The sequence below is a fragment of the Ailuropoda melanoleuca genome, chromosome 13, assembly GCF_002007445.2.
Source record: "Ailuropoda melanoleuca isolate Jingjing chromosome 13, ASM200744v2, whole genome shotgun sequence".
NCBI lineage: Eukaryota > Metazoa > Chordata > Mammalia > Carnivora > Ursidae > Ailuropoda > Ailuropoda melanoleuca.
In genome coordinates, this window is record NC_048230.1 from 80,731,172 (window position 1) to 80,754,204 (window position 23,033).

Genomic DNA, 23,033 nt, shown 5'->3' on the forward strand with positions numbered 1-23,033 from the left:
CTCAAAAAAAAAAAAAAAGCCATCACACGAACAAAAGAATACCAACAGTGGTACTCCTGCCTGTAATTCCTAAAAGGGGTGCCATGGGGACAGGTTTCTTTTCACAACCACATATTGTCACTTCACAGCTTGATAAGGACAGGACCAGGGCCCTTGGAGACCCTGATATGTTTGTCCCGAGAGACCAGGCATGGCAGCAGCTCCTAGAGGCTCCTGACTCCCGTGTGGAGAGGAGCATGTGGTTCAGTCAAGGGAAGTCTGGCTCCTCGGGCAGCAGCTCATTAGAGGAGCTGGTTTCCAGCGTCACCAGCAACCGGATCTGAGTGCACGTAGCTCAGATGTCCCATATTCTCTTGTACCCAGTTTGTCGCCTAGCTAGAACAATGGTGGTCAAAAGGTGAGTGTGGATGTCCCGCAGGGCCATCAAGCTGCCTGTCAAACCAGTGTCGAGGCCGGGCTATCCTACGACACCAGAAGGCCACAGCAGGATCTGCATGGCCACGAGCTCCAGGCGCAGCAATGCTTTGCCCTGGGGCTTCGCAGTGGATATAGAAACAATGCATGTTCTGCAGGGGTGCCGGCTTCCCAGAGGACAGCTTGGCAGCAGGGAAAACAGGTACTGCTGCCCATCACCGTAGGACCTAGGTCACGGTAGCTGGCCCGTTTTTTCACCAGTTAAATGGCAGGGGGGTTGTGGGTGGGGGTGGGGCAGTCCTTGAGGGGAAACTGTCCCCTAAAGCCCCACCTGCTGGATGAGAAGCAAAGATGGATCGGATAGTCCTCACCCAAGGGGACCGGCCCCACCTGCCACTTACCCGTTCTGTTCTTCAGAGGCCGCCTCTGCACTCGCACTTCCGCCACGGCAGCGATAAGCGAGCTATTCCCGTCACGTTTACTAACAAGATCTATGATTTTGTCGGTGATCTCCTTGATAGGGTTTCCATCATCCCGTATGTCTTCGGCAGACTGGAAAAAGGAGAACGGTCAGATACAGGGTCAGGGCAACACTCCACAGTAGCCGTTCCTGAAAGTTACTGAACTCGTTTGCCAAGCTCGGTTTCAGCATCCTGGCTCTGTTTGGACAATGGCTAACTGTGGAGTTTGTGAACTACCCTGCAACCAAGTAATGAAGTGTGACTGGGGCTCATACTTACAATGGCCACGTGTATTTCATTGTTTGCAGAAGGGGAAGGCTCACAAGCTATGTAGATTGAATATTCAGCAGAAACATTCTTTAAGATATTCAAATTCCTCAATTCACTGCAAATATGCTCCGTGGTAAGACCCTAGAATCACATTTAAAAACCACACATGTAAGATACTGGAAGAAGGAAGAAAAAAAAAAAAAAGCTGCTGCTTCCTTGGAAGTTAGGAATTCAAGCTAAGGAGAACAAGATCCTAGCTGGGGATGCTCCTGGCTTTGGCACAAGCAGACACACAGCGCCATTCCAAACTGAAAAAGACGTTGTTCCATACCGGTGACATCATCTCTTTGTTGAAGGTGAACGTGATGTTGGCACAGTTCTCCTGGTAGTAGGGGTCAGAGGTACACTTGGTCTTCACCGGCTGGAGACTGGAAGACCGACACTCGCCCACCCCCGTGCAGGGGCGGACGAAGCACTGGTCATCCAGGATCGGGATGCAGCTCTGCCCGCTGGGGCACTCGCTGTGCCCTTTGTGGAGCAGGCAAGGTCGAGGGCCACACCAGACCTGGAGAGGGAGAGAGGTGGGGCGGGCAGCTCAGGAGAAACCCCTAGCAGCAACTCCAGAATGCAGGGGAGCTGCGGAGGCCCTCACGCTGTACCTTGGAGCAGGCGATCCTTCCGTTCAGGCACTGGCAGGTGTTGCAGTCATCGTCCCACTTGGCCCCATCTGGTATCACACTCCCCATAGTGATGCAAGGCCTCCCTGAAACTGAAAGGTAGGATGCATGAGTGGAAGGGGTTTCCCTTTCTGTAGACTGCTCTCTCTGTTCTTCACTCCCTCCTTGTTAGGGAAGGACTGAACATGTGCCATGGGACACCAGGTCATCTGCTCTCACCTGCTGCCTTTGCATGTGGCCACATGACCTGGCTGGGCCAGTGCAGCCTTAGGGGAGGTGATGTGAGCAGAGTCTCTCACAGTTGGGCTTGGCCTCCTGCAAGCCTGCCATTTGCCAGATATGGCTGCTGGTCCAAGGAGGATGAGGAAGCACACAGGCCAGACCTGAGCCCAGCCTGTAGCACATTATCACTCTGTCTGCGCTGCATGCCCGTGAGCAAGACAAATAAATGCCTCCTACAAGCCACGTTTTGGGATGTTTTGTCCCACAGCAAAACTGCCAAGAGTTGACTAAAAACAGCTACCCTATTTGTACGGGACCCCTTAAGTTTCCCTGGTCTCTGTGGCCCCCTCTGCATATCCCCTCCATGTTCTCTCCCTTAGCACAGTGCCTACTCAGGAACAGTCAAAGGGTAACTGTAATGAATGTAGTGCCTGCTCCCCCTACAAGAAACATTGGCAGCTGCAGCCTGACCCATACATACCTTCCTGACACTTGGCACCACTGTGCCCTGGGGGACAGATGCACCGGTAGCCATTAATCTCATCCACACAGGTTGCCCCAAAGGCACACGGGGAGGACTGGCATTCATTGATGTCTAGGAGAAATGGAGATCAAGTTTAGGCTCCAATGGGAAACAGAGATGTTTTTTCTAAGTTTTTACTAACCTAACATACACCAAAAAAAGCATATAAACCCTAAGTATAAGCTTGATGAGTGATATAACTAGCCCCCAAATAAAGAAACCGATCATCAGTACCCAAAAACCACCAGTCACTGCCCCCACCAAAGATCATTAGCCTGACTTCTGAGCAGCTGAGAATCAGTTGAGGCAGCAGTTTTTGATTAAATAGATTCCTTTTTATCAGATAGTACAACTTCGAGTAAGGCTGGCAGAGTTCTTGAAAAGGGTTAAATATTTTAACCTTTGTGAGCCATGTGGGCTTTGTCATGACTACTGAACTCTGTTGTAGCATGAAAGCAGCTTTAGACAGTACATAAAGGAGTAGCTGTGTACCAATAAAACTTTATTTACAAAAACAGGCAGTGGGCCAAGGCAACAGTTTGCTAACACAATTTAGAAACATGGAATAGACGAAATCTACCCAAATTTAGTGCTGAAGACCAGTCAGTCCTCGACTTAGGGATCTCAAGTACTAGTAAAATTTCAAATAATTTGGGGATGAGAACACAATGAAAAATATAACTATCCTTTTCCCTCCCCCTCAAACTAAAGGGCATATTAAAAAGTAGGAAAAAGTTCAAAATAAAAACTTTAAGCACCCCGAAAAACTGTATTGCCTGTCTCCTGTTTTAATCATTTCACCAAGGCCTGACCAAACCTAGAAACTACAACCCTAGTCCCATCCACTGCCGTTAGCTCTGTCCTCTGTGGTTAATGTCCATTTACTTGTCCATAATTCCAGGGCAGCGAAGGGGAAAAGCACTCTTTCCTTGGGGCCTCAGAATAGATTAATCATCCATTTCTATGGCTGCTATCTCTCCCCTAGAAGAGGACTGTGCCCCCCGGGAAGGTCCAGCAGGGACCTGGGACGTGCCAGCCAGGGCTCTGTTAATCCCAGCTGGAGGTGGAAGGTTATGTGCCTCTCAGGGCTCAAGGGAGCAGTGACCTTAACCGTTTTCAAGATGAAAAGTGTCAGAGTTAGGGGCAAGAATGCCCCTGGGAAAAACCAACTCGGGCTGGTCCTTACTTATTCTGCAGTCAGGGCCAGCAAAGCCGGGGGCACACTCGCACCGGTACCAGTTGTCCCCATCCACACACGTGCCACTGTTGTAACTAAGAAGAAAGCAAAGACCGCCTCAGTTACTGACCTCCCAATCCAGGATCCCACCAGCCAGTTCACCATGGGCAGCTGTGCTAGTTACATTCGGTGGCACTCACCCCTGGCCACACCTCCCATTGCCTGGGGAGCTTTACAAATAATGGTGCCCGGGTTCCACCCCCAGAGAGTCTCATTTCACAGATCTCCATTGCAGTCCAAGCACTGGGACTTCTAAAAGCTCCCCAGGTGATTCTCATGCACAGCCATGGTGGAGAATCATGGCTCGTGGTGGAGACACAGCCTGGCTAATTAAAGTGTGGACCAGCAGGACCAGCATGACCTAGGAGCTTGTTAGGCAGGGGCTGCGGCCCCACCCAGACCTCCTACAGCAGAACCTGCATGCTAGACAAGAGCCCTGGGGGATGCCTGTGCACACCGCGGCCAACAAGGGCTGGGGTTGGCTTCGGAGGTGGTCATACTTACCAGGGATGAGGACTGCAGTCATTGGTATCTGCAAAGTAAAAAGACAACTTAATACCGAGGCCTTTACTGGGTGAAGCCGTTTTAACCCTAAGTAGAAACACCCCTAATTTCCCTAATAGCCATAAGGTAAGAGTTGTAGTTTCCACCAGCAAATGGCACTGAAGACCTCTGTTCAATTGAAACCAGGCCTGCGCCCCACTGTGTTCCCTGTGCCGTGGGACACTACACAGGAAGAGGCCCCGCTCACGGCGGGCAGGGGGCTGTGAGAATGGAAGGAGACAGGCTGCTGGTCAGACCCACGCTGGGAACCGAGACACCATCTGTCTCCACTTATCTCCTCAGCGACTTTCTCATGCCCAGGTCAGGGCTGCAGTCCATCACGTGCGTTAGAACAGACCCAGGTGATGCCGAAGCAGACATCAAACAGCTCTGCTTCTAGTTTGCATCTCGAGTCCCTGAGGGTGTTAGGCTGTGCTCCTGCAGCCCTCACAGAATTCAAGGATGCGGGGCAGGGGAACACTCACTCTGAGTACAGATGGGCCCCTCCCAGCCTTCTTTGCAGACACACGTGAAGGAGTCCCCGTTGACCACACAGGTACCCCCGTTATGGCAAGGGTTGGGCAGGCAGCTACTGTTCCGGGCTACAAGACAAGAACAGACAGGACCACCCTCCCTGAGGATCCAACCACAGTCCCGGGAGCAGAGAACTGAACCCACTGCGAAAACAGTCCTAGGTGTTGAGATGGCCACGCCCACTGCGAACCCCGCGTGGGGCAGAAAGCTACCTATGTTGCAGGTCGTCCCTTCCCAGCCTCCAGGACACATGCACTTGAAAGTGTCCCCTTCGTCATAGCAGGTGCCTCCGTTGTTGCACGTGGCCTCATCACACTGGCTGTCACCTGGAGGAGGGGATCTCCGTGTGAGCCCCTGGCCAGCCCCCCTCACAGAAGACAAGGTGGGAGGGTCCACGGGGAGGGGGCCCCCAGCCAGCTACCACTTACGTGAGTGGCAGGTCTTCCCTTTCCACCCGTTTTTACAGTCACAGTAAAAGTCGTTGACAAGGTCACGACACGAGCCCCCATTGTGGCAGGGATTCTGGCTGCAGTCGTTAATGTCTAAAATCAAAGAGGAGACACCCAGCTCAAGAAACTTCCAGAACTGTTCACCGCATGTAAGAGCCGAACCCTTCCTATGGCTACCTCCACCCACTGCTTTCCACTCCAAGGTCCAAGACCAGCTGAGCAATCCCGGGACTTCAACACCTTCACTCTTCTCCAGGAGTAAAGTAGCCCTCCACTGGGTTACTTTTAACACCTCAAGGTGGCAAGACAGGGACAGGCCTCTGTTGCTCCCATGGAAGTTAACGTCAGGACAGGCACAAATTACAGTCCAAACAGGAAGTTACTTTCTCTGCAAGCGGGGATATTTATCCTAATTACAGTCCGACTCTACAGCTCCTCGGCAGAAGCTCCCCCCCCCCCCCCCGGCTGTCATCAGCATTCACAAATACTAACGGGACACAGGCAGTGCTGTCCCGTGACAAAAACGGTTGGGGTCTCATGGTCTCATTCCCATGAAAAAGACAAGTTTCCCAGGAGGATTCCCCCCACTATCCCCAAGCCGTCTGGCCCAGAAAGACCACACACTCACTGGTTTCACAGTAGGCCCCCTCCCAGCCGTCACTACAGATGCACTTGTAGGAGTTGACCCCATCGATGCAAGTGCCGCCATTTTTACAGGGGTTGCTCTCACAGTCGTTAATATCTGTGAAACGAGGACAAAAAAGCTGGTGAATAAAGGACACCCAATGCCATAGCCAGGCACTGGTCCCAAGGCCGCCACCTGAGAAAATGAAGGGCCAGGGGGCACCTCAACATTCTCAACTCCATCAGGAACCTTTCTCAAATTCAACAGGCAGCTTCTCAGGCAGAAGCCTCCAGAGGATGCCTTGTCTGTTTTATTTAATGCTTCATAGGCCAAGCTCCTTGGAAGGAGTGGGGAAGAAACTCCTACAGAAAAGCGGGACCACCCAAACTAGTAAGATTCCAGAACATAAATGTGCTGAGGGGTCAGAGGTGTCAGTGATCTCATAAATTAAACACAACTCAGTCTTAGGTCCTAGATGGAATGGTAAGCCTTCATTGGTCTCGCCTGAAACAACTCAAGCTCAAATGCTCCCCGAGCTGGGCAGAGGCGGGGTGGGGGGAGGCACCCTGCCCCATTCCCGGAAGAGGGGTCTTACTTTCATGGCAGTACGTTCCGGTGAAGCCTTTGTTACAGTCACAGGTGAATTTGCCTCCCGACTGACTCTTGCACTTCCCGTGGGGACCACAGACGTTCGAGGAAATATACCGCACCCCCTCAGGCGTGTCGTTGGAAGCCATGGCCACTGTGCAGCTGTCAATCACTAGAAGACAGACTCAGAATCAGATCACAGCCACGGACCCCTAAGACATGGCATTCCTAAGCCAAGGACCTACGCCAAGCTTGCTTTCCTGAGACAGGCACCCTTTGGCTAATGAGGGTAAGAAATCAAGAGGCACGTCGGGGGCCAAGACTCTGGCAGTGGGCCACATCACAGTGTGACAGGCAAAGCTGGGACTCCAGGCAGACAGAAGTTTTCTTTATGGCATTTTCCCCCTAGGTGGCTAAGAAGCCTACGTGTCTGTGGGCCCCTCTCCTCCTCCCTGTGACATCTCCTCAGTCTGGCAGAAGCTTGCTAAAGGAAGCAGGACCAGCTTTACTTCCTATGTAATTATTCTTAAGCAAGCGGGAAGGACAGAGACCCTATGAAGCCGCGTCACCTAATACAACAGCCACGAGACACGGGTGGCTATTTAGATTTAAATGAATTGAAATTAAGTAAAGTCACCCTTTCTCATTGCACCAGTCACGAAATGCTCCTGTGGCTACCATACCCGACAGTGCAGATAGCAGACATTTCCACGGCTGCAGAAAGTTCTGGCAGCACTGCTTTGAGGAATGTCTCAGTGCTGCAAATCAGCCCGCCCCAGATCAGTAATGCTCTCCCCTGGGCTACGTGTGGACGTGGTTCTCCCACTGGCGGGCCTGAATAGATGGCTTCCACATGTGCTGGCTTCCCTAGGCGGTCAGGCTAGGGGCTTTTGGTCGCACCTCCACGGCTTCTGAGAATATCGAGGGGCAGCAGCAAATGGGGCAAGAGGAGGGGGCCCTGGAGGCCAGCCAGGACGGCAGGCGGGGGAGGTACCTTCACAGGGGGTCGTGCGGCAGTGGTCTTTAAGGCGGGAACAGTTCTTGCCCTCGTAGTCCTCGGGACACTTGCAGAAATAGTCGCTGGCGCGGTTGTAGCACTGGGCGCCGTTCTGGCAGGGATTGGGCTCGCAATAATCTATGTCCAGCTGCAAGGACCGGGAGCAGGGAAGGGGGAGAGGAAGTGAAGGTGTGATTGTAACAGCTCTGGGGGAACAGGCGCTGGAATCTGACCCCTTCACCTCCTTCCATTAGAACACCCTACATAATATACACAGTTATGTCCTAGAGACTGTCCAGGGATGCACGGGTGAAACGGGGCAGAGTGGGAACGCTCGGAGTTGGGGGCAACAAAGTCAAATCGACAGGCTGCTGACGCTATGAAGAAAACCACGCCTTGGCGTCCTTCCACCTGCATTCACCTAGCAGAAGTCCCTGGTCACTGGATGTGAACAGACTTCATGGCACTTCCACAGAAGTCAGGAGGGGAAGGGGGTGGGGAGGAGGCAGGGGAAGGGAGGGCAAGAGGAGGAGGAGGAAGTTCTGCTGTAGAAACCTGGCCTTTGGAGGCTGGAGCACTGCTCACCTGACAGAGGTTTCCAGAGAAACCAGTGGGACACAGACACTGGAATCTGTTGATTTCATTCTGACAGTGACCCCCATTCAAACAGGGGTTGCTGGCGCATTCATCGATGTCCCTCTCACAGTGATCGCCTGCATAGCCAGGTGGACAGATACAGCGATAACCATTAACCAAATCCTGGAAGAGGAGAAGGAGGGGGAGAAACACATGCTTTTTCCTCTGTACTCCACAAACACAGGGGACTGCCGCGGGTCCACAGATGCACCGAAATCGCTCAGCGCCCAGCCTCTTGAAATGTGTGAGAGGAATTTCTACATGCATGCCTTCGAGATGGCTCCCAGGGGGCTGAGGGTAACAGGAGCCCAAGTGAAACTTCCAGAGAATCACTTTTCACCTGCATTTTTTAATCTCAGAGGGACAGAGCTCTCCCAGGGTCACATATATCTTATGGATTTGTGTCAATCAGTAAGGTTTTCCTTTAAGCAAAGATTTACATACCCGACAGGAGGCGTCATTCTGACACTGGCCAAGGCAGTCATTAATATCTGAAAAATAAACAAGTCATCATATTAAAGAGGCAATTTACATTGAAATTGGGCTTAATTGAAAAGCGTTCTTGGCTCAGGACAGATAAAAGCCTCAAATCAGATTTCCTGTGTGCTTCCCCTGACACAAGGTGGGAACCTGGGTGGGACCCTCCCTCATTCCTCCAGACTGAGCGAGTGAAACTTCACATCATTGTTTTAGCCACCTTATCAGCATATGGCTGTTTTACCGGCTAATGAACCTGATAAAGTACCATGTTTTCATTTCTGCACTGATCACTCCCTCTCCAAAAACACTGCCTCTCTGAGGTTTTCCTTTTACCACTCACGTCTTTGAGCTGGAGCTGATGTACAGGCTGAGAAAGCCTTCAGTACTCAAGTTTCACAAAAATCAAAATGGAAACAAAGGTACTCACTTATGTCACAATTCTGACCAGTCCAGCCCGGGAGGCAATCACAGTAGTAGCTGGCGATCAGATTCTTACAGGATTTGGCATTTACACAAGGTTTGGCCTCGCATTCATTTGCATCTGAAAGAAAATGTGGAGGGGCAGTGAGAAATGGAGATTTACCCCCCACTTCCTTCCCTTCAAAAAAACACCTATGGATGGTTTCTCTGAACCAGGAGACATTTTAATAACCTAGTTAAATCACACATACTAGGTTCCCACTATTTTGAACAGCTGATCCCTCTCCCTAGCCATTACCCAATAAGGAATGCTAATTGATAACTTTCTGGCTGCTAGTTAACAACGGGCCCCCAACAGGAGAGCAGAAAGCCACCAGGCATTGCTGTGCGAAACTCGGCACAGCCTAGTTGCTGGGATTTAAGAAGAATGCAGACAGCTCATTCCTCATGAGACCATCCCCGTTTGGAACCCAGCTGAACACTCCTCGGACAGACGATTGACATGGTTCAAGGAATCCCACGACTTTCCCACAGGGCCTAAAAGAGGCCATTTGCATTCGAGTTCTCTCTCCCAGGCCTGCTAGACTCTTGACAATAAATTACTTTTTAGTATGATGGTGTGCAAGCTCACACCACTAGCCTCAGGCTCATCTTCTGTAACAGCTCGATCGTCAAAGCCAACCTCGGTGCAGGAACCTCCTTACCTAACTGGCACGTTTTGCCAGTCCACTGGGGTGGGCACACACACTTGAATCCATTAACCAAGTCCTGGCAGGTTCCCCCGTGGGAACAGTTATTTGGAGAACAGTCATCAATGTCTGTTGGACAAAAGGGAAAAGGGTTGGCAATTTAATCTCTGTCCGTTGGACAATTAGATAATTTAATGCCAACCCTCACATGAGGGGCCTTCACTTAAAGGCCAGACACCTGCTATAAGTGACTGCTATGACGATAAGGCCTGATTTTAGCTTTAAATCCTCCACTGCCCCAGTTCATTTAATCCCCGACCTAAGCAGCAGGGAAAGCCAGCTGGATCCCCAGAGCATCGACCTACTGGTAACATGGGACATCTAGCTCTGCCTACTCTATTTTTATTTTTTTAAAGATTTTATTTATTTATTTGACAGAGATAAAGACAGCCAGCAAGAGAGGGAACACAAGCAGGGGGGAGTAGGAGAGGAAGAAGCAGGCTCATAGCGGAGGAGCCTGATGTGGGGCTCGATCCCGTAACGCCGGGATCACGCCCTGAGCCGAAGGCAGACGCTTAACCGCTGTGCCACCCAGGCGCCCCTACTCTATTTTTAAAGAAAAGTTTCAGCATGGCTCGGGTAGCTAAGAAGAGGTAAGGAAAAATAAGTCATCTTTACTGGTAGAAAACTTCATTCTTCTCATTTACTCAGAGTTTTCCCAAAATTACATAAATGGGGTCCCCACCTCCATTTCCACACGGGACTATAGTGGCCTCTTCATTCATCTGTTGCCTACTTACAAAGGACCAGGCTCTCACTCTGAATTTGCTCATTGGTTCTTCACAACCATAAGAGATGGGAATTGCTATTGTCCCGTCTAAACAGGGCATGGGGAGGTAATGACCAGTCTCCCAAGACGCAGGCAGGGCCACAGTGCCAGCCCTGGTGACCCGACCCCAGAACCCACATTCTTCACCAGGCATGCTGCTCTCAGGGTGCTGACGACACTGGTTCTCAGGCCTGGCTGCACCTCAGAAACCCAGATCCTTGTGAAAGAATGTGGACTCCCCAGTCCCGAAGGTGAACTGTGGGGACCCCCCCACCTGCAACTGTCCAGCACCCCGGTGGGTTCGGACGTGCAGCCAGGCCTCGCAGCCACGACAACTCTATAGCCTAGGTTCCTCTTTGAGGGCCACCTACACCCATGACCAAATTCAGGAGTGACAGCCTCCCCTGTGGGCAGCCTCTCCATGGCTGCAAGGAGAAGAACTAAGACATGATTGGGTGGAGGCAGAGCTCCAGGGAGCACACAAGAAGGACGGAGGTATCCCATGGAGAAGTTTCTTCCAGTAGCCGCCCCTGCGCTGACTTAGCGCGGTGGGATGAGGGTGCCTGGAGCCTTCCAGTGTAAGGGCTGGAAGCCCAAGCCACACCCCTCCCACCAAGACAGACCCATCGCGGAGACCTGACACTGAACCCAGCCCAGGTCCCAGCCCCCAGCCCAACACTGAATACAGTGATCCCCTGGAAAAGACACAGGCTGAAACCCAGACTTACTTGTGGAGCACGTGGGGCCCGTCCAGCCGGGGGAACACTCACACTCAAACCCCAGCGAGGTCTCCCTGCAGCTGCCTCTGTTGTGGCAGGGGTCAGACAGGCAGGCGTGCTCCGCTGCGAAAACCAGCAGGGCAGTCAGCAAGGGGCTCCCGCTTGTGGCTACCTACGTCCTCTCCCCGCAGCCAAGTCCCACGCCTGGGCCACCAGCTCAAGCTCGCTTCAAAAAAATGAAAGCAAGCATGTGCTATAACCCTGCTGTGTCTAGGGAAGACGGGGGAAAGCCTCTCCTGCCCTGAGGGTCTCCAGCACATTCCAAGGCATCTCAGAGCCAGGGTCACCACAAGGCAAACGCCCCACCCCCCACGCTAGGCAGCATCACCGGGAGACCCTTGCGCTGCCTCAAGGAAGTCTCCAAGACCCACAGAACTGCTGGGGTAAGTCTTCACTCTGGAAGCTACTTTCATCTTTTTACAAATCCCTGAGTGTATGGGGCTTTTTTCTTAAGCTGAGCATACCCAAAAATTAAAGGAAGGGCTCTGGTTGGGCCTGGACCACTTACCGATTTCGCAGTTGGATCCTGAATAGCCCTCAGGGCAGGAACACTGATACTTGTCGGGACCCGTGTTGCTGCAGGTCCCCCCGTTGAGACAGGGCTGGCGGGTGCCGCAGTAGTTGAGATCTGCCAGGGACCCCGGGACGTCAGTGGCTCAGAGCAGACGGCACAGGCTGCCGAGCCTCCCTTTTTCTAGCGCTGCCCCCACCCACCCCCACTGACCGGTCCTCTTTTAAAACTAAAACCAGAAAAAAATATCCCAAACCATGGCGTTAAAGGCAAATTCAGACAGATTCAGAATGAAAAGCCCCTACTAATAAAAATAAATAAAAGTAAAAACCCAATTACGGCCCCCCCTTAAGTTCTCCCGCGCCTCCCATGGCCCCCCCCCGTCCTGCTCCAGGGTCCAGTCCCCAAGGAGCGTACCTTTGTCGCAGAGCTGGCCACCCCAGTTGGTCTCACAGAGGCACTGCCAGGGCTCGTTACAGGTGCCATGGACGCACCCAGGGTGCGGGATGCACTTGTCACAGTACAGGCCTTGCCAGCCGTACTGGCACCTGGGGACAGACAGCGCACGCTTCCGTTAGTCCTTAGAACATTCGGGGACTGTGCCATTTAAATGCAAAGCTAAGAAGTCCAGGCCTTTCTGGTCTTGTTTCGTTTTTGGTGACAGGACAGTCAGACTTGCAAGGTTTGTGCGGGGGCTCTGTCTAAACAAACATTTTCAGTGATTGGGCCGAGGTCCCCTCCCAGGCGACTTGCCACAAAAGCAGGGCTGTCTGGGGAGAGGCTGGTGGGGGCTGCCCTCACAAAGCCACTCTCTTCTCAGGCTCACAGGGCTGGGCGAGGGTGGGGGCGTGGAATAAATCAGTTCAGGGACCGGCCAGCTATGGAGGCCAAGGAAGGACTCTCACTCTCGGGTGACAATAGCCATGTGAAAGTCTTCGCAAGGCAGCCAGTCGGCAGCTTCCCACAGCGGCCGGCTCTTTGTCTAAACAGCAAGTCGCGACCCCAGTGCGCAAAAATGCAACAAGACACCCAGGGCGGCAGGAAGCCACCTCCTGGTGAGGCTTTAGGAAATCAAAAGGGGGGGGAAGGGGACCCCGTCCTCTGGCAAAGAGGAGGCAAAGATCTCAGAACCCCCTTCTGCAGGAGAGTGAGGGAAGCCACAGCACTTGGAACCAATCCCATAGACAATTTATGACCCACTACCGGGGCTGCTTACACTAATTCATTTTATAGTTATTTCTCACTTTGGGGGGGGAAGGTCAACTCAGTTTATCTAGTATTGGGGAACAGAGTCGAGTTTCCTTTATAAGCGCCTCATTAATCGGACTCTTTCAAGGCCAAATGGTGCCTTTGATCCCCAAACAAAAACACAAACATAAACCTTCACCTAGGGTGGGAGAGAGGGCAGGATCTCAGCCACCCTCCCCTCAAGTTTCAAGCTCTCGGGAAACTTTAACTGCCCTCTCAAAACTCAAGCTTTGACAAACAGGAGAAAGCCCGGTGAAGGTGGGGTGAGCATGGAACAGGGATGGGCAGAGCATTTCTAGAACAGGACCTGGGAAAAGCCCCAGTAAGAACTACCAGCACCCTCCCCCACCCCAAGCCACTCAGCTCTAACTCTGGAAAACAAGCACCCTCAAGAAGGGAAGGCTTTCCGTTTCCAGAGAGCCAGAGGCAGGCTAGCAAATCCTTATCATGGGAAAATTATAGGGATCCAGCTAATAGCTAATCGCCCACGGCCAAGAGTCAACTTAACCCCTGAGAACACTGACTAACCACTTCCTAACTTCCACAAACAAGCCATCCACACCCCAATTCAAAGAACCACCAGAATGCGTGGTTTAATCAGAGAGGGTTCGGCTTTACGTAAAACAGAACAGCGGTCTAAATGACCGTGACCATTCACAGCAGTTAAGAAAAAAATAAATCTGGTAGAAATTTTTTTTAAATAGTGGGACACTCAAGTTAGTGGGAGTGGGGGAGGGAGGTTTCATTCAGTAAAAGATTGATTATCTGAGCTTGAGCGGTATTGAGGGAACTGATTTGGAAATAGCAGCATTCTTACTGTCTTCTCTTACTCCCTTCCAAATTATGGGTGGTTACACCTCTTCAATTTGCCTAATAAAAGCAAGAAGAGGCAGCTGAGGACCCAGCCTCACCTCTTAATTAATGAGAGCTGGATCCCCAAGCATAAAGAAGAAACCACAAGAGGCCATGGATGACTTCAAAAGAAGACAAATAAAAATACTGACCCTAAAAGAGGCATCCACAAAGTTATCCCAGTTTAATAATATATGATTAAGGTTCTCATGAGAATTTGAAGTGACTTTCCTCATACGATGATTCATCATTAAGTTTGATATTATTGGCAGGCTTGCAATAAAGCAAAGCATGTGCACCCAGGAGAAGGAATCTAAGTCTACTTGGGAACAACAGACCCAGTGAAGTTTTCCCATGTGGGGATGAAAAAAAAAAAACACAAAAAAACCACCATCTCTGTGATACATAATCCATCAGACAACTTACAGGTAACTCGCCATTCAACTATTTCTGGAGCAGGACACAACCTGAACTTCCTCGGCTAGAAGGTTCTGTTTTGATTTTCTTTCACGGTAGGCAGAACGAGATGGGCTGGGAGACTATGCAAATGACGTGTGGGAAAATGGCACCTTAAGTAAATAAGGGCAGCGGTGCGTGTCTGGGCAGGGAGTGGGAGGGGAGACTTCGAAAGAGAAAGGGCTAAATTCTGGAAACAAAGCCTGTTGTTCTGGCTGGGAGGGCCCTCCCCATTCTGATGACAGTAGCAGAAATCGCGGTCAGCCTCCACTGATACTCATCTGAGCACGGAGCAGGCCCAGAGTCGCTCATGGCGCTGCTGATCCGACTTTCTCTAGAACGCCCTCAATTAAGAAGGGTGAAGGTAGGTGGATTCCTGCCTGCTCGAACTTTGACAGCAATGCTGTCAAATACAATGCTCAGCGGCCACGAGTGGCGCTTAGTATGCGAACCCCCCCATGCCTTCCAGAAAATAAACTTCTCTCTGCAGTGGAGGAAGAACAATTCCAGGTCAACCTGGTTTTATTTTAGTTCCAGCTGCCTTAGTTTTCACTTCAGTGTCAGGCCTCAGAGCTCAGTGGCCCCGCTGCACAGGAGCGGGACAGATGCGGTGACACAGCCACAAAGTAAACACCCCAGAGAACTCTCTGCAAAGCGGCAGTCCTCCGGATACCCCGAGCAGCACGATCGCTTGGGGGGGGCGGGGGGAGGCGCTCCTCAAAATGCAGATTCTTGGGCCAATCCCTGGCCTGGGATTCAGTGGGTGTGGGGTGGCACCCGGGAATCTGCATTCCAACAGTTCCTTGATTCATTGGGGGAATTACTGACATGGGCACTGAGGTTTGGGGCAGCGATTCCCAAAGTATGGTCCCACCAGCAACAGTGGCGTCTCTGGGGGGCTTGTGAGAGATGCAGAGACTCGCGCCCGCCCAGACCTACGGGATCGGGCTCTGCATCCTAACAAGAGCTCCAGGTAACGTCAGTTTGAGCTGCACTCGTTTAGACGGTTTCGTAAGGCCTCCCCTGGCTCAAACCAGGGCGGCTTTTGGGGCAAAAGTGATAGGCCCCTAGGATCCTTTCAGTGTCACACTAAATCTGCTAATCCTTCAGGTCTGGGAGGAGGGAGAGTAAGAAGTGTGAGATCGTGTCAGAATGCCACAGACACCAACACCATTTCCTGAAACAAGGCTTTCCCAAATTGGCATAATGTACGTTTCAAGAAGGTTCCAAAAACTGTAATCACGAAGCAGTCGGGGTGGGTCTCTGTTTGGCTTCTGCATTGTCCAGGACCATAAAAGAACAGACTTCAAAGGCCAGCAGCAAAAGTCTACATTCATCAGGCTCAACTGACAAGATTCCAGCGCAGCCATTAACCTCTCAGCACCAGCCCGGCTCCCGCCTGCAAAGGGGCCAGGAGATTGTACTAATCCCATTCTAAAGAATGCTCCGCTGTCCCCTAGTGATGGGAAAAGTGGGGGAGGGCTGGGAGACGGAAAACCAGGTTGGGGGAGGAGACAGACTCAAAGAAACCCACATCCCTCCATCTCATCCATTAGCACTTTAAGGGGAAGATTATAAAAACGTGTTATCAATTTACAGAACAGTTAATACATGAAGTCACTGACTATGCCCATAAGAGTTTTTTTTCTTGAAAGACAGAAGTGTGCACATTCCACCAGACAGCTGGTATAATTTAATAAGCTTCGGATGTGCCTATTTGGATTTTTTTTTTTCAGCTTTCTTGTCCTCCAAAGAAAAAGAAGCATATTCGCAATAACTTCAGTCCCCCTCTTGCAGTAAAGGATTAAAAAAAAAAAAAGTTTAGTCATTTACCTGCAGTCACCTGGGAGTTTGCAAGACCCATGCTTGGGACTACAGCCCTGTCTGCAAATAGCTGTAAAAAAACAAAAACAAAAAACAAACACAAAAATGAGTCAAGCACACTGTTTCTTGCACCACCACCACCATCACCACCATCATCATGAGAATGGCCTAGTACATTAAGCCTACAAAATCCAGGACTTTAAGAGGTCTCATGTCAAGTCCATTGTAAGGACAAGAAGATGGGAGGTGCCCAAATAGCAAATCCAGCTTTAAACTTCAAGGCCTTGCTAGCAGATCTTCAAAACATGATACTACTCAGGGACAAACACTGGCAAGCTGATGGGGGAGGGGGAGGTCTTCATCCAGTTTCTCTCAACAATAGCTACTCTGCTCACTGTCAATTCCCACCCTTTCCAAAAGAACAGGAGCTGAGATCCTTCCTCATCTCAACTACTCTGTCCCATGAGGGCACATTCAGATGAGCCCCAGCCTCCTTAACCCCCACATCCCCGCCCCACCCCCTAAAATGCCTGATGGCTCAAAAATCCCATGGGACTAACAAAGCCAACCGGGCTGGCTTCATTTGGCAGGCTAATCCGGAGGCCAGATCGGGTGGTACTGTTGCAAAGTATCCTTGCAAAGCAATTCTGCTTCCTTTAGTTTTTATTTTTAATTGAACAGATGGTTAAAAAAAAAACAAAAAAACACTAAACGTGGTTTTTAAGTAATTGTTACTGTTTTTTTTTTTTAGAACACCAACTACTTTAAGTACGTATGCCAATTCTTTCATTTCGATCCCAGAAATGCCATCCTTTTAAAATTCTAGTGATTTAAGAAAAGCTCAGAGGACGTGCAAATTCCTCTTTGTCCTGCCCGTCAGTCACAATTCAAAAACTCCCTTTTTAATTTGAGTGCATCCTGGAAGAATTTACCAAATTAGGTGAAATAAGCAAAGTATAGTAATGTTCGTGAGGGCCTACTCTGGTCAACTAGAATTACCCATTTGCTATGAATTAGAAGCTTTGTAAAGGTACAAATCACAGCTGATTCTGTGAACATCTGTGACTATGCAGTTAACTCCCTGAATCCCAGTAGAAGGGCTGGGACAGCGGACAGCACATGTGCAAGCTTACACTGCTGTGATGGGTCCAAATCTACACGAGTCTGAAAGCTCAAGTTCACCACTCACCTCTACCCCTCAACGCCAAGGCCCCCGAGATGCCCCGTGAAAGCTCGCCAGCAGGCCACCCTGAGCTCAGGGGCTGTCATTTCCTATAGGATCACAAGTTCAGGCATGGAGCTAACCCTGTCCCATTTAGCGTCTGTTTTGGGTCAGGTTCCTTAGAAGCAGAGCCTTAGACAGGGATCTGGGTACAGGAGAAGGGAGCTGAAGGCAGCAGATGGGGCAGGGGAAGGAGCTGAGCAGGGGTCTCAGCTGGAGTCTGGCTTTGCCTTGATCCCAGGGGAAGCCCTGGAGTGTGAACTCTAGCACAGAGTGGAAGTGGGGGCTGGCCTTTGTACCCCCATCCAGTCGTTCACAGACTGTGAGCTAGAGGGAAAGGGCATGGAGTGGCTGTTTGGCAGAGGCCAATACTCTAGAGAAGGAAGGGCTGTGAGCTGTTAACAGCCAATGGGGGGGTGCACACCAACAGCATCTTTATGCCTCAGGCCTAGAAAACAGCCCAAACACCCCCCCAACCTGAGACAGCCACTTGACTGGGTGGGGAAAGAACCTGACCCCAATGGCGACAGCCACTCAGAGCTGGTTTTAACCCACCCAGCACAGGCCCACACACCTCTGTTACATTCCGGGCCCATCCAGCCCTCCATGCACGTTTTGTTGCCATTCTGGTCGCAGGCATAGTGTCCAAAGAAGTCATCTCGGGGTCGGCAGAACTTATTGCAGCCAAAGCCATAATAATAGTCATCACAGGTGACGCGGATCTGATACTCGAAGTGGGCAACCCCTGTGTTCTGCTTCAGCGTCTGCCACTGCCTGCTGGGGTTTATCATGCCCGAGTGAGAAGCCTTTTCAATAATGCTGTCAGGCTCTAGAAGCAAGGAAATAAAAATAAAAAAGCACTGATTGCATTAACATTCACAACAGAGTCTTCTCCCCTGACCATTTTGCCTATTTTTAATAACGAAAACAAATGCACATAGTACAAAATGCAAACAGTACGAAAGGGCAGAAAAGTGAAAAGCCTGTCCCCCTTCCCGGAGGCAACCATCTTTTTACATTTATTTACCCTTTTTAATGGGTGCGTAGTATTTCCGTCTGGGAATACAAGGAAATATGTTCACCTAATTCCTGACGTGTACATTTAGGTTACTTTGACCTTTTACAATTCAGCAAGGCCACAACGAACATCCCTTTTACAATTCAGCAAGGCCACAACGAACATCCCTGTACCACGTGCGTGGTTCTAGCAGTAAGAGGCCTTCTAGAAACAGAAGCGCACCTAAGCCATGTCCATCCACAGCCAGCCGCCAACTACCACAAAGGAAGCCCCGTCAGCCTGTCCTTCCACCTGCACAGGAAACCAGGTTTCCTGCCAGCAATGCCAACATAGTATAGATTATCAAACTTTCTGATCTCTGCCTGATAGGTAAAGAAGTATCTCTTACTTTAATTAGCATTTAATTAAGTGATGGTGAGCACCCTTCCACGTGGTTACAAAGCCATCTGTAGCTGTTCCCGTGAACTGTAACCTGTTTTTCTCCTTTGCCAAGTGTTCTATTGCATTGCTGGGCATTTGCAAAAGCTCTTTACATATTATAGAAAGCACCTGATTCCAGGTAAAGGTTAGCGAGCCTGCTCTCCTGGTTTTAGCATCTTGGATCTTGCTTTAGAAAGGCTTGGTCTACCTTCCGAACTCTTCACTAGAAGCCAAGGGGTAGAGTTAGGTTTTTAAAAAATGATAAACTTTGCCACCTTGTCAGCTGGCCCTTGTGCCACGGACTTGATGCATCTCACCTTTCACCTTCGCCCAGAAGGCAGAGGGGGAAAAGTACCGCACCCCAGTTTAGAGACAGGTAGCTTGGGGGTTTTTCTGAGCCAAGTCATGCTCCTTAAAAGGTGCCCATTGAAAAGGAACACGCCCAGAGCTCAGGCAGCCAGCTCTCAGGAGGAGTAAGAAGGGGTCCTGCCCTGAGGTCACTTATCACCTAGTCTGAGAGAAGAGCCAGGTACAAAAATAAACGCCAACGCCAGGTGCCAGGAGCCCAGGGGAGGGACGTGAAAAGGAAGCGAGGCACTAAGTCAGCACCGCAGCCTGATCTGGGGTTTGTTTTCTTAAACCTGCCAGCACCAACCCTTCACTGCCTTGTCAAATGCAAGGCCACCTCGGAGAGACCGTATTAGGACCTACTCGCTACGTCTGTTGTTCTTACCCACGGTTCTTACCCACCCACACCCCTATTTTTCTAGGCCCAAGGCCTGTGCTCACCTACAAGGTTATGCAAAGCCAACAGGTGACCAGGGAAGGAGGGAGGAGCTCCTGAGGGGCTCCATCCACACGACTTCCAGCTTCGCCCCAGCGTTCACCCTCTGGCTTTACCGGTCGTGTGGGCAGGACAAGCCTTGAACAAGCCCACATACCTGCAGACTTACACCCCAGCACACACACAACCGCTTGCAGATAACGCTCCACGAACATTAAGTTTTACAAATAAACACAGGCCGAAGAATGACAAGAATGTCCCTCCATTAACTGTGTGTGTGTTCTGCCGGTTCAATTAAAAAGTGTAGCGAGTTATTACCATGTGATTACGAGATCTTAATAAAGGAATTATTTAAACACACGTTTCAAAGGCCTCCAGCATCTCTGGGGCAGGTAACAACACACAACCCAGCCAAGAGTCCAGGGCGATCCTAAAGGCACAGGCTGACGGGTCATTTTCAGTAGTTTGGTAGGCTTTCCACCTAGGTCTAGAAAATATGAAAACGGTCATTCTGGAATCCTCCATGTGGCTAACAGATCTGTAGAACTAACTTCGCAGCTGGGTGGCAGGTTTCTCCCAGCAGCCCAGAGGCAGGGAGTTGGGGGTGTGGGACATGCTCTCTGGCTGCTGGGTTAGAGGGATCACGTTTGCTGCCTGCTGCTTCCGAGCCGCTGCCACCTGAATCGTCCTTCCGCTCAGCTTGGGGCACAGAGGTGTATCCGGGGGGTAGTTCACTTGGGGGCCCAGCTTTATGACTGGAAAAGGATGTTCCAGACCCTCCTGTGATCTTCGACTGTGTGAAGATGGAGCACGAAGCCCCCACCAGAGCCCCGGAGGCCAAGGTGGAGGTAATGAGGCGAGTCGGAGCATAACCCCGGGGCCACACCAACCAGGAGCTTCGTCAAGAGGGCTAAGCTAGAAGGAAAACCTGGTCTGAGTAAGCTTATTTGTGTTGCCGTATCTCCTGAGCAGTCCCATACACTGAAAACCATTTGCACTGGGGGAGACCAAAAAATGTGTACCCTTATCTAGTACAGCTCTGAAACGGAAGAGAAATGATCTCAGAGGACGGACGTCAGGAGGGCCAGCCTCAGACAATACTCGAACGCACGAACAGCACCTGGGGTTCATCTGGGCCAGCCCCTCTCTGCAGAGCCCACGTGAGAAGGAATTCTGCGTCTTAAAACTCAGGGCTCGGCCTCCAATGTGAAGCCAGCATTTTGGCAACTTATTTGGCCCCCAAAGAGCAGCCAACTTCATCTGGGTTGCTCCACATCCTTGGCCTTTGCCCTCACGGAGTACAGTCCCATGGGAGGGACAGACGGTAAAGGGAGTAATAAGCAAAACATTCCAGGCAGCGCAAACAGCAGGTGCAAGGGCCCTGTGGCAGGACAGAATGGGAGGACGCATCTGAGGACAGAACGGTGACTGGTGGGATAGGACCAGAATCCAGATATGGTAGAGGACAATGTGGCACGTGGGATGGAGCTAGCTGGGAAACAAGATGACCGTGCAAGGCCTTTCGGGCCAAAGAGCTGTCCCAAGAGCAACAGGAAGCCGCCAAGTGGCTCTCAGTGAAGCTGACCATCAAATCGAATCAAGATGTACACCAGAAACTAACAGAGGACATTGTAGGTCAATCATATTTACATTAAAAAAGGAAAATGCCCTGGAGAGACCAGGATGGCAGAATGTTGGAGAAAGCAGCAGAGGTGGACCAGAGTAGACATGGAGGCACTAATTCGGCTGCCACCATAGGCACTCAGGTGTCAGCAGATGGTGACTTGGACCAGCATAGTGGCAGGGGATATGGCGGGAGGTGTCAGGACTCCAGTGAAGCACTGGACAGAAGATTTTTTTTAGAACCTGGAGGTTGATTTTATATGGATGCTAAGAGAAAGGGAGGTACAACAGGGTGTCTTCCAGATTTCTGGCTCATGGTGCTAGGTGTTGAAATGCTGGTGCCAGTCATCCATGAAGGGCCCTAGGCAGGATCTAATTTGGAGAAGAAAGATGCCAAGTATGGTTCTGAACGTGAATTCAAGATCCTTTGGAAGTACTGTAAAAAGAGAGGCTGAATAAGCCAGCAGATAAACCACTCCCTCCTCTTTGGGGTTCACAAAGTGAACTTCAGTGATCCGCCGTAGGCATTCCAGGACTTTGGGGCAATTCCTTTCTTCAAGAGTAGAGGTCTGAAAGCTCCTTCTCCCCAAGTCTTCTTTGTGCCCTTCCAGTGACTCGGTGAGCCTCTCCCCAGTGAGGAGATGCCCCAGAACCCCACAACAGGGCTACCCTGAAATGCAGACAGCTGTGGGCAGCTCTGGATGGGCACCAGCTTCCCAGGGGCAGAGCTCCCTGACCTGTGGCATGAGGGAAGGCCCAGGAAGGGCCCTGCAGATGCCAGGTGTCCTGCACGCCCTAACAGGTGTCCTGAACCAGCTCCTGCCACGAGCCAGCATCAATCTCAAGGATGTTCATTCTACCAGACTGTTTTAACATCTCAGGGGGAAGGGAAGGAGAAGACCACGTCTCCACCAGAATATGTGAAGCATCTACTCACCCCCCCAAACCCCCCATCTTCCCAATGTTTAGCTACCACTGTAACCAGGTCACAGTGACACAAGGCTCACACAATCTCCAATGTTTGTGGCAGGGAGAGAGGAGAGAACAAACAGGTGTCTGTGACCCTGACTGGCATCGGCCACGACCACAGCTGGTTATCCCCCTCCCCTCCCACCACACCACAGCAGGACAGGGATGCCCCTCAGAAAGGAAGTCCACAGATCTGGGCTTCTGATGTCAAAACAAGAGGAGTGACCCAAATGGCCTGGAGCCTCGGGCACACCAGGGCTCAGCAATAATTATGTGGCCCCAGGGCAGGGGGCACCCGATAAGCTGGACACAGCCCATAGCAGCCCACCTCACAAGTACCAAGCCCTCAGTGGGCCCTTNCCCCTTTAAAAAAAAAAAAAAAAAAAAAAAAAAAAAGCATGGTGAGAAAACGAGGGGAAATGTTATCAGCAGCAAACACAAAGAAAGGGTCAGTGAGGTAGAGAAACAAAAGGGAGGAGACATTCAGGGAAGGAGGGCAAAGACAAAGAGTTGGATCAACCCTTCCTCCTACGCAGACTAAAGGATTTCAGCATGAATCAAGTTTTCCCAGGACAACCTTCTAGATCCCGCTAGCAAAAAGGAAGCGCGAGGGAAACTGTCGTCAAGTCACATTTAAAGAGCAAAGACTCCCCCGTGTAAGCCAGGCTGCTGCCATGTCCAGACACACCCTCTGTGACTTCCCCACCAAAAGGCCCCCCCCCCCCCCCCCCCC

The 23,033-nt window shown here is 51.0% G+C and overlaps 1 protein-coding gene across 1 annotated transcript in view; it reads right to left on the reverse strand.

Moving 5' to 3' along the window:
- The window catches only part of JAG1 (jagged canonical Notch ligand 1), a 35,677-nt gene that overhangs the window by 1,987 nt on the left and 10,657 nt on the right, over window positions 1-23,033 (reverse strand). The window contains exons 4-25 of the mRNA XM_034641467.1: window positions 18,061-18,315; window positions 16,274-16,334; window positions 12,302-12,432; window positions 11,882-12,001; window positions 11,323-11,436; window positions 9,781-9,894; window positions 9,084-9,197; window positions 8,621-8,667; window positions 8,126-8,299; window positions 7,538-7,688; window positions 6,551-6,715; window positions 5,959-6,072; window positions 5,310-5,423; window positions 5,094-5,207; window positions 4,833-4,949; window positions 4,309-4,336; window positions 3,754-3,839; window positions 2,526-2,639; window positions 1,805-1,914; window positions 1,477-1,710; window positions 1,155-1,286; window positions 816-966 (exon numbers count right to left, since the gene is read on the reverse strand). Of these exons, the coding sequence (XP_034497358.1) occupies window positions 816-966; window positions 1,155-1,286; window positions 1,477-1,710; window positions 1,805-1,914; window positions 2,526-2,639; window positions 3,754-3,839; window positions 4,309-4,336; window positions 4,833-4,949; window positions 5,094-5,207; window positions 5,310-5,423; window positions 5,959-6,072; window positions 6,551-6,715; window positions 7,538-7,688; window positions 8,126-8,299; window positions 8,621-8,667; window positions 9,084-9,197; window positions 9,781-9,894; window positions 11,323-11,436; window positions 11,882-12,001; window positions 12,302-12,432; window positions 16,274-16,334; window positions 18,061-18,315 (2,760 nt within the window). The remainder of the gene's footprint in view (window positions 1-815; window positions 967-1,154; window positions 1,287-1,476; window positions 1,711-1,804; window positions 1,915-2,525; window positions 2,640-3,753; window positions 3,840-4,308; window positions 4,337-4,832; window positions 4,950-5,093; window positions 5,208-5,309; window positions 5,424-5,958; window positions 6,073-6,550; window positions 6,716-7,537; window positions 7,689-8,125; window positions 8,300-8,620; window positions 8,668-9,083; window positions 9,198-9,780; window positions 9,895-11,322; window positions 11,437-11,881; window positions 12,002-12,301; window positions 12,433-16,273; window positions 16,335-18,060; window positions 18,316-23,033) is intronic.